This window comes from Anarrhichthys ocellatus, unplaced genomic scaffold (genome assembly GCF_004355925.1).
Source record: "Anarrhichthys ocellatus isolate YVR2014 unplaced genomic scaffold, GSC_Weel_1.0 scaffold17, whole genome shotgun sequence".
Classification (NCBI taxonomy): domain Eukaryota; kingdom Metazoa; phylum Chordata; class Actinopteri; order Perciformes; family Anarhichadidae; genus Anarrhichthys; species Anarrhichthys ocellatus.
The window spans coordinates 2,040,478-2,056,131 of NW_022280047.1; the positions used below are offsets into that span (position 1 = coordinate 2,040,478).

The 15,654-nt window shown below is 42.3% G+C and overlaps 1 protein-coding gene across 6 annotated transcripts in view; it reads right to left on the reverse strand.

The window, feature by feature from the left end:
- Nucleotides 1-15,468, reverse strand: part of spef2 (sperm flagellar 2) — a 17,113-nt gene extending 1,645 nt beyond the window's left edge. For 4 of the 6 annotated variants that reach the window (XM_031856274.1, XM_031856272.1, XM_031856270.1 and 1 more), the window contains exons 1-37: nucleotides 14,633-15,468; nucleotides 14,014-14,116; nucleotides 13,633-13,885; nucleotides 13,336-13,506; nucleotides 12,963-13,106; nucleotides 12,506-12,579; nucleotides 12,150-12,363; nucleotides 11,824-12,012; nucleotides 10,768-10,955; nucleotides 9,657-9,828; nucleotides 9,304-9,526; nucleotides 9,087-9,169; nucleotides 8,811-8,883; nucleotides 8,603-8,643; nucleotides 8,264-8,367; nucleotides 7,855-8,102; nucleotides 7,642-7,714; nucleotides 7,381-7,535; nucleotides 6,993-7,157; nucleotides 6,459-6,592; nucleotides 6,073-6,200; nucleotides 5,501-5,639; nucleotides 5,251-5,388; nucleotides 4,900-5,045; nucleotides 4,701-4,772; nucleotides 4,509-4,557; nucleotides 4,303-4,362; nucleotides 4,093-4,204; nucleotides 3,651-3,789; nucleotides 3,129-3,201; nucleotides 2,783-2,939; nucleotides 2,589-2,695; nucleotides 2,216-2,398; nucleotides 1,815-1,907; nucleotides 1,301-1,471; nucleotides 839-1,054; nucleotides 224-346 (exon numbers count right to left, since the gene is read on the reverse strand). In XM_031856274.1, coding sequence (XP_031712134.1) covers nucleotides 224-346; nucleotides 839-1,054; nucleotides 1,301-1,471; nucleotides 1,815-1,907; nucleotides 2,216-2,398; nucleotides 2,589-2,695; nucleotides 2,783-2,939; nucleotides 3,129-3,201; nucleotides 3,651-3,789; nucleotides 4,093-4,204; nucleotides 4,303-4,362; nucleotides 4,509-4,557; nucleotides 4,701-4,772; nucleotides 4,900-5,045; nucleotides 5,251-5,388; nucleotides 5,501-5,639; nucleotides 6,073-6,200; nucleotides 6,459-6,592; nucleotides 6,993-7,157; nucleotides 7,381-7,535; nucleotides 7,642-7,714; nucleotides 7,855-8,102; nucleotides 8,264-8,367; nucleotides 8,603-8,643; nucleotides 8,811-8,883; nucleotides 9,087-9,169; nucleotides 9,304-9,526; nucleotides 9,657-9,828; nucleotides 10,768-10,955; nucleotides 11,824-12,012; nucleotides 12,150-12,363; nucleotides 12,506-12,579; nucleotides 12,963-13,106; nucleotides 13,336-13,506; nucleotides 13,633-13,885; nucleotides 14,014-14,116; nucleotides 14,633-14,690 — 4,971 coding nt within the window. In that variant the 5' untranslated portion in view covers nucleotides 14,691-15,468. The remainder of the gene's footprint in view (nucleotides 1-223; nucleotides 347-838; nucleotides 1,055-1,300; nucleotides 1,472-1,814; nucleotides 1,908-2,215; nucleotides 2,399-2,588; nucleotides 2,696-2,782; nucleotides 2,940-3,128; nucleotides 3,202-3,650; nucleotides 3,790-4,092; nucleotides 4,205-4,302; nucleotides 4,363-4,508; nucleotides 4,558-4,700; nucleotides 4,773-4,899; nucleotides 5,046-5,250; nucleotides 5,389-5,500; nucleotides 5,640-6,072; nucleotides 6,201-6,458; nucleotides 6,593-6,992; nucleotides 7,158-7,380; nucleotides 7,536-7,641; nucleotides 7,715-7,854; nucleotides 8,103-8,263; nucleotides 8,368-8,602; nucleotides 8,644-8,810; nucleotides 8,884-9,086; nucleotides 9,170-9,303; nucleotides 9,527-9,656; nucleotides 9,829-10,767; nucleotides 10,956-11,823; nucleotides 12,013-12,149; nucleotides 12,364-12,505; nucleotides 12,580-12,962; nucleotides 13,107-13,335; nucleotides 13,507-13,632; nucleotides 13,886-14,013; nucleotides 14,117-14,632) is intronic. The other 2 variants (XM_031856271.1, XM_031856275.1) reach the window with 2 other exon arrangements.
- Between the last annotated feature and the right edge of the window lie 186 nt (nucleotides 15,469-15,654).

Genomic DNA, 15,654 nt, shown 5'->3' on the forward strand with positions numbered 1-15,654 from the left:
AGAGAGAGAGAGAGAGAGAGAGAGAGAGAGAGAGAGAGAGATGAAAGCTAAAGGTGAAACCTCGTGTAGGTCTAAGAATGGTAACGCATGATGGTGAACAGTTTGGATGATAAGTATGTGGGACTGATCACAGCATCGGGGGATTAAGTGGATTCTCATCTAACGGACGGTGTTGTAGGGGAACAAAACAAACAAACAGACGAGCTGACATGGAGAGACTTACTACAAACTGGTAGTGTGTTGAGGTCTCCATCAGGTGCTGGATGAAAGGATGCTGAGATAGAACGGAGAAGGGGGCGCAGTCGTCAGGCTTGTAGTCCAGCTCTCTGAACACACGCACCAGTTGCTAGAGGCCAGCAGAGATCAAGAGTGTTACCATGAGTTTCATTTTAATAATGTGGTTAAGAATTCTGCTTGGATTGTATAGTATACTGGGGGGTTCGGTATTTTTTTTGTCTAATTTATTTTCTATTAGTTATGCAAATGAAAGTGTGGACTGTCCCTTTAAAACACCCACTGCTGTAATACAAGTCTGGGAAGTGACCTTTTAATCATGAAACCCATAAAGATTTGCTCGTCAGCCTTATCAGTTGTTTAACTAGAAGAAGTTTAACTAGAAGAAAGGCCATGCCTTTATATGCACACTGATGTAAAGATGTAAAGAATGAAGGCATAATAGGAAACAAAAAACCTGGCTGAGGACAAATTAATTATGCTGACCTGAAGATTAAATCTTACATGTTTACTACATTTAGTCAACAATTTATTTCCTTATAGTGAATTCAAACCTTTTCATTTATGTATTTCCTTAAACTTTGAACGTTCACAGGGCTTTTACCTCAGTGTGCTCCTCCTGACTCAGGCAGCCTGGAGGAAGAGGGCTGCCGTCTCTCATCGTGGTGACTTTGTGGCAGATGACAGCAAGGAGAGCAGGGATGGACACCTCCGTCTCCCACAACGAACCGCTTGATGCGCACGGAGTGTCTTCTTCCTTGTAGTCTCCATCGAGTTCTGAGGCGCTGAGCTCGGCAGCCTCTTCTATGCTGGCCATAGACTGTACACAACATTACAACATTAACACTCGCATGTTTCATTTCAAAACGAATGACAAACTACTGGGAAAACCTGACACATGCTGTTACAGAATCTTTGTTGGCATTATAAATCCCACCACCTGTCTTCTTTTATAACCCAGAACCATCTGAAGACATTGGTGACAGAATATATGATCATGTTTTGATGACAGGAGATGAAGAAGTGGAAGTTTCATTCACTTCTCTTTGGAGATTACTTTACTCACCTTGACAAGGTGGTCCGGGGAGGAGTACTTGAGATGCTGTCCCAGCACAACACTAAGTGCTCTGATGAAGCCCTGTCTGGGGTTAGGGTCGGCCGCAAAGTACTGCAGCATGCAAACGTAATCCAGTCGGGGGGGAGAGAAAGAGCGGTCCGCAAACAACTGGAAAAAGAACTGAGAAGGAAGGACGGGGGCAAATGTTACTGGTCATTTATTTTATTTAGTACTTGCAGTGCGGTTCATTTGGAAGATGTTAATGTTTGACCCCTTTGATGGCATTGTGATGACGGTATCCTCTATAAGTCTGTGTTTTCAATTCATTTCTGTTTTATAATTGAAAATATCTGAAAAGTCCTCTCATAGTAATAGTTAAAAGAGTTGGGTGATGCTTTTTTATGTTCTTTCGTGTCTCTTTTGTCTTTGTTCAATTGTTTTTATGCCTTTTAAATCGTTTGTGTACCATGACCTTGATTTTCCATTTCAGGAGTAATGAAAGTTTACATTGGAATTGAGTTACCTTGCGTAGGTTAGCCAGACGGTCATAAGGAGGAGGCTCAGAGGGGTCCTCTGGGACGGGCTGGACACTATCATTGGAAAACCACAATTCTGTCTGTCGAGAAAGGAGTCAAGAGGAGCAACTTAAACATTTGTTTTTACGTCTAGGAAGCTACAGTTTCCACTTTATACTATATAAAGTGTACAATATACACTAAATGTGTTGTCCGTTGACTTGAACCCAGGCCTGCTTGTAGAAAGAGGGTCTCAGTGCATGATAATGCCACAAGAGCAAAGAGGGGCGGTGAGAGTGGATAGACAGCTTAAAGATACAGGTTTATCCAAAGTTGGACTTTTTTTGTGATTTAAAACACAGTTTGAGTGTCTGACCAGAGAATTAGAATTTATAGTGACGGTAGAGACCTGTAGGTACTGTTCCTCGTTAACATAGCCTGTGTCGCCAGTATCTGCTGCCTTGAAATGTTGCAGCACGACTAGCAGCTGTGATAAGGAGGGAAGCGGCCAAGGGAGGGCAGCACTGAGCAGAAACTGACGCCAGTCTATCAACTCATAGGCGTCGGTCAGGAGGGATACAACTTCCAACAACTGGGGACAGAAGAGAAAAAGGACAATGCTCCTGTAAGCCATGCAATGTTTCTTTCATGGTAACCGGACAGTGTGGTGCAAGAATGTTTGTGTGTTCCTTTGCTTTCTCTGCAATGTGGTGCTTTAAGGCGAAGACAAAATTACTCTACTTTGTGTTTTAAGTTGCCGGAATACAGTGCTGAAAGAGTACCTGTGCTTCATTGTTGTTAATCCAGAGCTCAGGCAAGATGTTTCTGCCCATGTTTACAGAGATGATATCCATGAGCAAACTAAAGAAATCAGCACTGGACATAAGGCCTGCAAGTCAGAAAGGAAGGAAAAAGATCATTGGATAGCTGGATTAATAGACCCAATAACATTGCAACTTGTCTCCCGTGTATTAACCTGATGGAGCGAAGTCGCATAGCTGTCGCTGCAGCGACTCTAGCTGAGTGATGGTCGGCGTGGACCTTGTGGGTTTCTCCAGAGGAGGTGGACGGGAAGGCAGAGCCGGGCTGGCCACCATGTGGCAGTCTCCATTCAAGTAGAAGTCAGTACATTGCTGGAGAAGAGAATTTAGGGAATCTTAAAATGGGAGGAGTGAGTTAAAGGAGACTGTGGTCACATGCTGGAAGAACATTCAACATTCAACATTCAACATCCGGCTACCAGTGAGCACTACATTATACAGTACCCACCTGGGTTAGATACTAAAAAAAAAAATCAATACAATTAAAAGGTTGTTGCGTACCAACACCAGCTCGTTCTGCAACTCAGCACCAGCGCCTATGTGGTGGCCGACCACTTCTGCCAGTTGGTCAATACTAGAGAAAAGGAGACAGGCACAGATAAAACGTCATACATGTCGTCAATGTATAGTTAGGGACTGAAACTGTTGTTCACAAGCGCTGTGTGTTTTAATGTTATTTTATATAACAGTTTCTGCAAGAGCACATAAAGGGCTGTCATGAATTTAGAAATCTTTCCTGTTTTTTTTGGGACAAATAAATAGAATCAAAAAGAAAACCTTACAGTAACACCGCCAGTCCAACAATTTATATCTGGGGGCTCACATTTATACCATTGTGAAATGACATGGAGATAAAATGTAGAAAGCATTCCTCACACACTAATCGAAAACAACTAATAAAACAGGGACAGCAGTGCAGTGTTACACTGTGGCTGCTTCATTCACATTCAAGTCCCTCTATTTACACACGTGAGCCACACCATACCGTGACATACATGACCGTGCACTCTTACTGTACCATACCTCTTCATTCCTGCAAGATAGTGTGCTTCTAACCACTTCTCCATGTCGCTTAATGTCTGTTCTGCTCTGCTCTGCAGGGACTGCACCATCACCAGACCATGAGCTTTCACCAGCGCAATGCGCGCCTTTGCTGCATTCTCTGGAAAACACACACACACACACACACACACACACACACACACAGACACACACACGCACACACACACACATATATAGGAACACAAGTATAGAAGCATATTAATGTTTTACATATACATATTACAATGTAATGTAATGTAATGTAAAATGTAACATAAAAATACAAACATGGATACACGTGATGTATATCTCATGTGACACAGTTCTTAGAAAAAAGAGCCACTTAGAATATTGACAGTACATTCATATGATGATTGAATATCTTGTGATATAAAGAAACTAGTGGATCTCTGTGTGTGCATACCCTCATGATCCAGTGCAGCTGCATATTCTTTATGTATTCTGTTTATGACTTCTTGATTCCTGTCCTTCTCCTTCTGCTCTTGCATCTCCCCCTGGTGGGCTTCTGCTGACACCTACACACATATTTAACCCATACATGTCAGGAATAAAAAGAAACATATCTAGTACCTCAATAATATGCTCATGCAAACTCTCACACACAAAGCATTACCAATTGGCTGATTGCTGTGAGTGCCTCCTCATAGTTGGAGATCAGTTTCTCATGGGGTGGCTAGAGTTCACAACGAAAAGAGTCAATATCTCTTACTAGATTATCGCCATATCATCGGTAAAATGTAATGTAAGTGGCGGCGTTTTGTTTGTTGTTTTGAGGTACAATTACACATTTAACTACATTGTTAAGAACGCTAAAACGACCTTGACTGATTCTGGCTCAACCTGGATTTTCGTCTTGGAGTCAGGATGCCTGCGGAGGAGGGGAACACGGGAGAAGAGGAGGAGATTGTTTGTGTGTGAGTATATGTTTGTGCTGGGGAGCATTTGGACTATGAGGAAATGACAGCATCCATTTAATCTTCAAACAGACTGTTGGTAGTGCCTCTCCCTTACAGTTTAGTTTTCTTCTTGTCCTCTCCGTCATTCATCTGACTGTCATTCACACTTCTGCCCGCTGGCTCAGTGCTGGTGGAACAACATAAATCTTTCACTTTCCGCACTCATTATCCATAAACTATTTACAATTTTGTCATTTTGCTATATTATCTTGTTGCAACTTAGTTAAGGTTGCTATTAATAGTGATTTTCCTGCCTCTCGTCCTGGTGCTGAACTTCTGTGTGGTCCAGTAGAGAGATACAATCCAACTTGGAGGGAAGCTCAGGTAGCACCTGTGTGTACATGCTCAAATAATAGACCCTGAGAATACAGAGTGTGTCCTGGAAACGGTCCAACTCTACCTGGACAACACAAACAATCCAACATTATGGTTTTTGCAAGTCAAACTGAAGAAGAACATAAAAGACACACATGCCTTTACGCCAGAAACACAGCAACACAACAAAAGGTGCGACACACACAGAATAGAGGAAGTAGTCTCTACAGCGTGAGTTTATAAACTACTGTTTGTTCAGTCAAATGGTGACACAGAAACAGAACCGTTACCTGCAAGAGTACAGAGTGGTGGTTGACGAGGACGGCAGTGTGTTCCTCCAACCAGCCGTCACCCATGAGATTAGCGCTCTCTTTCTCGTCCTCCTCCTTACGCTTGTCACTAATGTCCCACAGACGTTCGCGCAGTTCCTGTAGACATACCGAAACATCTCCATATATTTAGCATTTAAACTTTTTGAAGCGGGTAAACATGATCAGTTTCAGAATATTTGCATTGTATTATATTATAAGTTGTTCTCACATCCAGCCTCAGCTGTAGCTCTGCTTTGGTATCCTCGTCTTCTCTCATGTCATCAGGTATGCTGTTGAAGTCCTTCTGCCAATGAGACACTAACTCCTGCTTTAATTCTGGACGCCCCAGGTACTGCTTGTACTCCTCTCTACAGATACGTGGAACCAGGTAATACTTACATAGTAATACATGTAATATTTATTTTATTAACATAAATATCCGTCTAATTCTTATCTTATGAACATTTGGGTCATATTCAATTGTATCCAAAAATAACTGTATTCAGAGGCTAAATATAAATACTCAACTTCCATTCTGCATCTGCAGCTGTAAACTAACGTGACAAAACTTAGTATTAAAAGGTTAAAAAGCATCAATTGATTGTAGCTAACAAAATAGTAGTGGCTCTGCAAAAGGTGTATGTTCAAAGGGATTTAATCATCTTCAGTGATAGATATCAAATTAATAAATAAATGGGGAAATGACAGGCACAGAAAGGTGTCCACTAAGCAAATGCTTGGTTATGTGCTTACCTGTACTAACACTACATTAAAGTAGTGATGTTGGATGTTAAACAATACCTGATGTTGAATAGGTGAAGGTTAATAACAGATTGTTGTGAGCGCAGCTGATGCATCACCGGCTTTACGTTGTTCACGTACGAATCGCACACCGTGTCCCAATGGGAAAACAAGGACTCTGGCAGCTCCTGGAGATAGAGATGGGGGGGGGGGAAGGGGGAATGATTAGCAAAGCAGGGGGCATTGGATAGAGGACATCTATTTTCACAGGTCCACAGGCTGAATCATGTTAGAGGGCCGCCCTGTGGCGACCCCCAGTGAGTGCATCTGAATGTCATATATGTGGTCAAATGTCATCGACAAGATTTTTTCAGGAAAGGAAGAGATTAGGAGTGCTCTTCTAACTCTGATGAGCAAAACAAAAATAAAAAGGAGTTGTATCCTACCGGAGAAAGGGGTTCATCCACATAGACCCAGCTGGATGAACCTGGGCAGGGAGAGGCCGACTCCGGTGGGTTCTCGGGGACTCCCTGAGAGTCCTCATTGGTCACTGAGGGAGTTGACACCTTCCTAGATAGCACTATTGATTAACAAGAAGAAAACTATATTAACGTAAAATGATTCATATTCATTAAATATCATTAATAGACATTAATGATTGTCAATAATAACAGTATCATATTATATAATCATATTTAAATCCCCTTAAACAAGTCTGTCAAGTTAGTCGAATGCTATTAAAGCTAGGAACCATAAATGTATGACTTTTTGTTTATATTCAAACAGATCCAAACACTTAATATATCAGTCTGGCACGTTAGAAAACATAAAGTCTGTCTATATCATGTATGTAAAGAATCCACTCGTTCTCAGTTGGAAAACATGTCTTAACCACATCATGATCAGTAGGTATAATTATGAATGTGTAATCCACAGCCTACTGATAAAACCATTGTTGGATTTGGACAGTGACTTCGCACTTTGGGCTTTTTCTTTGTTCAGGCTGAAATCGGACTCTGCGTCGTCGTGCGCTTCGTTTGTGAGGCCCTGAGGTTGGTCTTCAGGTGGAGGTGGAGCTGAAAAGGAGGAGTCCGGATCTTTCCCACTGTCCAACACCACATCGTCACCAGGAAGAGCGGCAAAAGCTGATGAGGCAACATATCTGAATATTGTGAGTAAATATTGCATTTCTTTCAGGGAGGACAAATTGTCTGCTATACATCATTTGAGGTAGAAACAGAGAGAATCTCATCATCAGTGTTTGATAAGAACAAACTTAATCTTACAGCACTATGAAGAAATTGATTCTGAGCGAGACATTGAATACACACAAGACTTTCGCTTAACGCTAAAATGACAACCGGTCACCTTCCTGTGTTTGCATCATAACCCGCTGCAGGACGGACTCCACCCTTTTGTGAAGCTCCTCCTCATCCACATCTGCGTCAACACAGACCAAAATGTTTTGCCTTCCTCCAAACCATTTCTCTAGTTTTGGCCAGGTGTCCTGAAATGCTGTGATCCTTCAGGGGGGGGGGGGGGGGGAGACGATGTTAGATATTTGACAAACAGTCATGCAGTAGCAGTAATGTACTTAATTATTTGATTCTTCTTTTATTTATTTTTTACCTGTGTGGAATCTGTGCCAGATACAAGTTCTTGTCTGTGGGATGGGAGGTTGTAGCAGCAGCATTATCCATTTCTGCACCAGGTTTGGGGCCAAGAGCACCACATAAACACACCAACATATAATTTACATTTGACTGGTTACTCCCCAGCTCAACACACAATGTTTGGGTGAACACGGACACATACCGTTAAACTCGCACTAGTATAACGTACCCGTCTGACTGAACGGACGTCCGACCACACATTCATCAGGGACATCCAGCAGCAGAGCCAGATCCAGTACAGGAGGTGGGGGGGGTGCAGGTTTGGGTGGATTAGGATCAGCAACGAGCTCTGTCCTGCTGCTTACAGCGTCGTTCCCTTCATCTACAGACCCGCCCAGGGCTTTCTCTAGCAGGTAGGCCTGGGTGATGTCCACTGGAAAGCCATCCAGGATCCAACCTGACTGAGCTGGAACCTGCCTATCGAGGACACAAACCATATTTCACTGTCTAGAGAGCGATTGTGGGTTTGCCGTTAGTATCGTTGGGATACTAACTATGTGAAATGAATTGCTTATGTTAAAACTGAGATAAAACAACTCATATAAAGTATTTCACAGCAACACAGGTTGTGTGCTCACCTGATAGCCTCTACCATGATGTCCACTAACAGCTCATTAGGGATGGCGTTGCCTTTCCTCAGCTCTTTTTCTGCAGCTGCTCCCTGCATGGCCCGGGTAGACAGCTGCATAAGCACATGTAAGCAGGTACAAAGAGTTTAGTATTCAATTCTGGAAATAAAATAACAAAAACCTTTATAACTCAACATTTCTAATTATTCCATTCTCCCTACTGTCACCATTATATTAACAAGCAATGGTAATTTTTAATCAGGTTGGTTAGTGATATAAATTGAGTACAGGTTACATTGTCTATAAATAAATACGAAATAGAGTCAGGAGATCATGAACAACACTTACTCTTACAATGCTGTCTCTGCTTTCCTCTTGAGTGTCAAGATCTGAAAAACAATGAGATTATGAGTGACAGGTATCACATCAAACAAGCAGCTGTGTGAAACACGTAATATGCAGTGCATTTTCATCAAAAGCAAAAAAACAACAACAACACTGTAACCCATAGTATAAAACAGCATAACATAGAATCATGCTAGTTCCAGTAACCCACCAGGCGTCGGTGATGTGGAGGATGTGAGCAGTAGTTCGCCGTCTTTCTCTTCCTGCTGCTCTGGGACCTGTACCTGTTGTCCAAAGAGGGATGTTTTTAAATGTTCACGATCATTGAAGGACCTCTTACGGCGTTTACCGGTTTATACACTTCTGGCTCTGGCAGGAGAGACTAGTGAGATTCTTATCTTCCTGAAAAGCCATTTTGAAGCAAAACAATCTGAGAAGATTAAATAAAAAGGGATACTAGTGAAGTTACAATCCTGTTCTACTGTACCTGACTAACCTCCTCTCCATTGTAGTGAGCATTCAGCGCCTTCTCGATCAGTGAGTCAGCTGATAAGACGTAGATGTCATGGGCTGAAGCAGGAAACAACACACACACTCAGCAACAAATAAGCCATCCAATCTAATTCCACATTTCCGCAGTTAGGTGGTGCAAAATTGTGTTTGTGCGTGTGCTTGCATCTGTGTTGGGATTGCATGCCGTGTACCTTCAGCAAGCTTGGCCAGGCAGGTGGTCTTCCCAGAGCAAAACTTGCCCAGGACACAGGCCTTGATGGTATAGTGAGGAAATGGGGGCAGGGAGGGTTCCACGGCGGGTTGATGAACAATGTTCCTCAGTCGCAGGACTACGTGTCCAAGGATGTTGTTGTTGGTCAGGGGCAATTTGGTCTCGCCTGCTTCCTCTGGCCACGCCCACTCACCTACCATGTTCTGACAAACACGACATACGGCTCAGACAAAGAGGACCTTCAGCACTCAAGACAGTTCAGTTCAGGGCTTCAGTTCAGGGCGTGTGGGCAAGCATGATTTAAAAAACACTGCACGCGTGTTTGAAACTCACAGTGTATTCATCATAGTCCTGGTTTTTGAGTATCTCCTGCTTCTCAAGCTCTACGGGGTCTAGTGGGGCAGAGGACTCAAACCCTGGCTGCTGGCACTTTATCGGCTCATAGAGAGGCAGGCCACTGAACAGCAGTTCCTTCCACTCTCTCATCGGCTTCTCTGGAATCAGACTGGACATGACAGCACAAGAAATGACACAAGGCAAAGCTAGATTTAATGAGCGCAAATGTATTCAAAGTAAATCTAATTGTTTTCTTTATTGAGCCTTAAAAATCATCAAACTATTTCAAAATATGTTTAATCCAAACATGAGTAGAAGAGCTGATATGTAATGTATATGTAAGTGAATATTGAGCAGGGTTGTGTGGGCGGTGCGTATCTGTGGAGATTATACATTTGATCGTGAGTATGAGCAGACAGGATGTTGACATCTCCTGATGTTATTTGACCACTGGTCAGTTGCAGAAGAATGTTTCCAATAGTGGTATTTGATGTTTTCGACTCCCATCTTTATTAGAACTGCTGATGAAGCAGAGCTTGTTTTTAAACAACATTAAGTCAGATTTCCGTCTTTTCAATACTTTCCTGAAATGTCTTTTTCAATGTTTTCCCAGAGAAAGAAAGAGAATCGATGAAGCAGGATGAACGATAGCGTCAAACCGATACTGAAAGGACATATTTTGCCACGACTCCTCCCAACTTAGTCTATCTCTTCATCTCTTCAGCTTTCATGCCATCTCACTAACTCTTGTTTCATTTCAGACCCTATAACTCCCTCCTGCTCTGCAATCATCTCATTCCCTTGACCAGATTACACTCTGCCAGATTCTCTAGTGTGCGTTGCTTACCTTTTAACATTTTTTATTCCTGTTTGAACCTTTTCCCATGTCTGCGCACCTTCGATTTTTTTTTCCCTGGTTTTGACCCTTGCGTGTCTTGAGCTAAGTAAAGCTGAAATTTCCTGTTACATTGATTGTTTCTAACACATTTCATATTTTCCTCACGTTCATTAATCCACTGACCATGAGTCACTTTTGGAGGTTTCAAGCCCAAATACTGTGTGCATGTTTCTACTTCTGTATCATTAAAAGCAATATTGTGTCACGTACTTCCCAGTGTGCAGTCGATATTCTCCAACCTTGGTGGCCAAGTCCACTATCTGCTCCAAAATGTCCTTGCAGGTCTGAAAGTGCTTCTTGTATCTGCCCTGAGCTCGCTCAGCAGCAATCCTGTTACAGAATTGAAGCTCCTTTCTGATCTCCTCGGCACGGTCCAACTTAGCCTGCTGAGCCAGAGCCTAGACCAGGCCCCAGCCAGAAAGATGGAGTGAGTGGAAAAGGCATGACATACATGTTGCTGCTAATCACCACAGTGTGCAAGTAATGAAGGAAGATGAAAGATGTTACAGAGGTCATTTATTGTGCAAAACACATGACTACGTGTTTTTGTGGAAAATGATGGAGAAACAAACTAACAGACATCATTTTTTGGAATCAGTACATTATTGATGTTGGAGGTTGCAGAAAAAAAAAGAAAGATTTTTTTTTTTTACCTGCTATATAACTGAATAACTGCTGTTAAACAGCAGACAACAATGAATACAGCTCCCTAGTTTGCTAAAAGACACAATATCAATAATACCCCATTAAAGCTTTCATAAGCATGTACATTTAATCGTCTGATTTTCTCCCTAAATCATCTCTGAAGAAAGACTATTTCACTCTTGGGAGTAAATGGCAAATAACCACAGAAACTGAGACTTAACAGTGCGACAATCTGCCTGAAAAATTAGGACAATAACACTATGACCACACTTCACAACAACATACTGAATATTTAACACTGAAACCATGCTGAACCATGGTTGTATCCTCTGCGAGGCATTGATTTATCCAACTATCTGCCTTCTTTTCAACTACGTCTACTGTACAGGTGTGATCACTTGAAGCCATAACAGATCTGTTATGTCCTTCAAGTTGAAGGACATAACAGATCTGTCTCTAAAGTCCCCCTAGCGCTCTTTCTCTTTATACCCTGTTACAAACTAGCTAAATCCACCCTGCCCTCGCTCTCCCCATGACACTACTCATATTTATCACTGATGCAGCCTAACACAAAGCGACAACAGAGAGAATTATTCTTCTTCCTTATTCATCCTATCTCACCGCCTCCCTCTCCAGAGCTTCCTGGAAGTCCCTCTCTCTCCGCTGCTGGTACTGCTGCTCTCTGAACAGGCGGTTCTTCCGGATCACGTCCTTCTGCACGCGAATCTGGAGGAGCTGGGTCGCCAATCGCTGCTCCTGCTGAGTCTGACGCGTCAGACGCTTCACCAGCTGCTCCTCCCGCTGTGCCTCCTGCAGGGTGAGGTGGTTTTGGGTTAGAAATGATGAATGCCAAATAACAGACTGTGAGGTCAAAGAGAGTAGGATGTGTGAGATTTATTTAAAACATGTTTTTCATATGCTTTTAAAACAACAACTTAAAGTTGCACCTCTTGAGCTTCATGGGCCTTGACCTGCTCGATCAGGAATCTGTCTCGTCTTTTCTCTCTCTGCACGCGAGCTACTGCATTCTCCTCCAGCCTCTGCCGGATATCCTGTATATACTTGCTGTTAGATTGTAATGTCAGCTTGGCTCCACTTCCAGGGACCTCAAAGCCCTGGCTGATGCCACCGATGGGGAAACCCCCAGAGGACGGCTGACCACTAGAATTTAAAAGGTTCAAATCACATTTTCTTTTGTCATTGTCCTAATGTTTGATGATGATGATTTATTAAGCAATACAACACCACTAGTACAAACATTTATACAACATGATACTAAATTTAATATTTGATTTTCTCTCACCTTGAAGAGGAAGCAAAACCATAAGTAACCAGTCTCTTCCTCGTCTCAAACTGGGTTATTTCAGTCTGGACTGTCTGCATACAAAATGAACAGATACCAAAAAAAAACACATTTGTTGTTTGTGTGTGTTGTGAGAAATTCAATTAATTGTTGTCCAACTTGAGGCATGGTTGCCTTATAGGGAGCATTGTACACTGAGGGTCATCAGTTGAAATTCCTACTTAATCTGGAAAATCCCTGGGAAAACCTCTGCAGAGAAATGGATTTTGAATGAATACCTCCCTCTGTAAACAATAACAAGCTATTGGTCTGAAGAAGACTTGTAAGGCTCATTGTCAGCCAGCATCAGCCTCTACAAACTCTGTGGGCACCACTTTATAGCTGACCCTCTGTCAGAAACGTAACTTCCCTCTGTGTGTCGGTAAATGATCACATCATTATCTAATCTGGATCACACCTGCACTTGTTGTTCTCTGCGCTGCTGCTGTTGCCTCCTCTTTAGGTTGAGCTGTGAAGTGTAGGGAGGTGGCTTGGGCACCTGGACAATGGTGGCCTGGTTACAAGTCATGACGTCATTGTGCTTCTGACGACACACCCGCAGCTGCAACATAACCAGTTACCCACTAGTTAGCATGACCTTTCCATTAGTAGTATTATATTATCACCCAAAATGCTGCTGTGTGACATTTGGGACTGAGAAACAATATGTCAAATGTGGATTACAAATCTGAAGACTGCCTTAAAGTTTGGTCATACATTTCACCTTATGTTAAAAGAATACAGGGGAATGTATTGCTATACTGCATGATAATATCCAATATCTCCAGTACCGTCTCAATATTCTTCAGTCTCTTCTCATCCTGGACTCTGAGTTGTCTCCTTTGCTGGATGGAATGGGTCTCAACAAGCCTGTCTTTCAGTTGCTGGCTTTTCTCCTCATAGTGCCGAGAGATTTTCTGTAGCTTCAGCTCTGCTTCATGTTTTACCGCTTGATGCAGTCGCTACGTCAAAACAAAGACGGTAAGATGCTTGAAAACACATGCTTTTGTAGATATTGACGTTGTGTTTGAATTAATAATGTAAACTTTAACCACAAAAATATATGACATTTTGTTTGTACTACTTACATCAGAGTAGATCTCATGCTCTTTTTCGTGAAGGCCAACATTGACTGCAGGCTGCAGGATGTCCATCAACGTGCCGCTGATTTCTGCTGTCTTCTTCTTTTCGAGCGAAACGTACAGTTGGTAGAGGAGGCGTGTGGCAACACCTGGCTTCTCCTGCATCAGTTCCTGTGCTGTGTCTATGTCGAAGGAGATCCCCAGCAACCGGAGAGTAGGCTCAACACGGGTACAATTATTCAGTCTGGAGATGGAGGTGCTATGAAAAAGGTGTGATTAACTTTAATATTCATGAAGACTCTAAATCACAATCAAGTGACAGTTAGCAATTTTTCCGGCAATAAAGAAAGGATAGATATAGCTAGAAAACGAGAGAGTGCAACTTACTCTTTCTTCATAAACATACTGAAATCATTCTGCAACTGATATCTGTGCAGAACCTCCCCAATCAGGTAACCACTGGAGAAATCCCTGGCAAAGGTCTTTGGGTCTGTGAAGAGGAACATGCATGTAACTTATGACCGTTTGTAATTGTATTCGAGTGTCCTTCTGTGGTGTGTTTCTTCTGCACTTCGTCTCGATGCTTTTGATGTTTCAAGTAAAGCACTCTGAATTGCCTTGTTGCTGAAATGTAAATGAACTCGCTTCACCTTGCCTTACGCAAACAGTGACATTTCCAACGTTATGTTGCTTACGACTGAAAACATACTGGACAAACGTTAAAGTACAATACACAAACCTAGCTATGGAGCTAGCTAACAGGTTTTTTTGTTTTTATAAAAATAAGTTCCTACCATTTAAAATGACATGCCTGTGTTGATAAGTTAACAGCTGCTTAGTTAGAATTGTAAATTCACATGCATTTGACCTTTTAGTGTGCCAACGCGACGCTGGACACAGTTATCGGTGACTAACGTCAAACCACCGAGTTAGCATAATTAAGCTAGCAGGTAACTATAATGAGCCACGCTAACGTGAGACAGGCAGTCACTTCAGTCTCACTTACCAACAGCTTTCGACAGCCGGAGCTCCTCGTTCAGCCACCTGCACAATATATCCGACATCTTCTTTCTTCAAAGTTCAACTCAGACTATATAACGTTACTACCGTTACATGAATAGTTGCCGTGTTAGTAGTTAACACTGTGACTCTTTAGCTCGCTAATAACGGCTGAAAAACAAGGAGCGGAGGATGTCCTAGAGGTGCACTGTTGCCATGGTGACACGTACCAACAGGGATGCGTGCTTCGGCGGGGGGGCACTCGTGGGAGTGGGCGGGCTCAGCTGACCGTGGACCAGATTTCTTTTCTGCTCCCAAATTAAAACCATAGGGATGAAATGACTGCAAACTGATCCAGAACCAGTACAATTCCGCACTTCTGAAGGTCAGCAGGGACGAATGTATTTTTAGCAACACGTTACTGCACTAATTAGGGAAGCAAAGAAAATCAAAACATTATTGGACTGAAAAATGTACCCGGCCACAACAGACGGTTATTTAAATGCAGGGTTCATATATATTTTACATTTCGAAGACTTTTCCATTGCTGTGTAACAAATGTTTACAGCCGTACATTCACTGGAACATCTGTGTATATACCTTCTTATATACAGTATATTGTATACATGAAACATAATAAAAGGTTAGGGTCTGACCCCACGCAGAGAACAAACGTTACGTCAAGCGACTTAATCGAGCTGCCAGATCATTAAAGTATTGTTTAATATAGATTTTTCTCAGTCAATCTAAACTGAAATTTGTGGGGCAATATTTACTTTTCAAAACCCTTCAGGGTTCATTTTATGTTTCCAAAACATATCCACGCTTGGAAACTGCTATCTCAAATTCCTTTACTTCTTCAGGTTTTTCAACACCATACCAACCCCTGCACACATCTGCACAGAAGTAGAAAGGAAAACACTGACAAAGTGACAAGTGGCCAGACAGATAACTTTATTGCCTTAAAACAAGTAGCATTTCAATTAGTGTTAACATTCACGTGTGAACTCAGAAGCACTTCACCGTCGG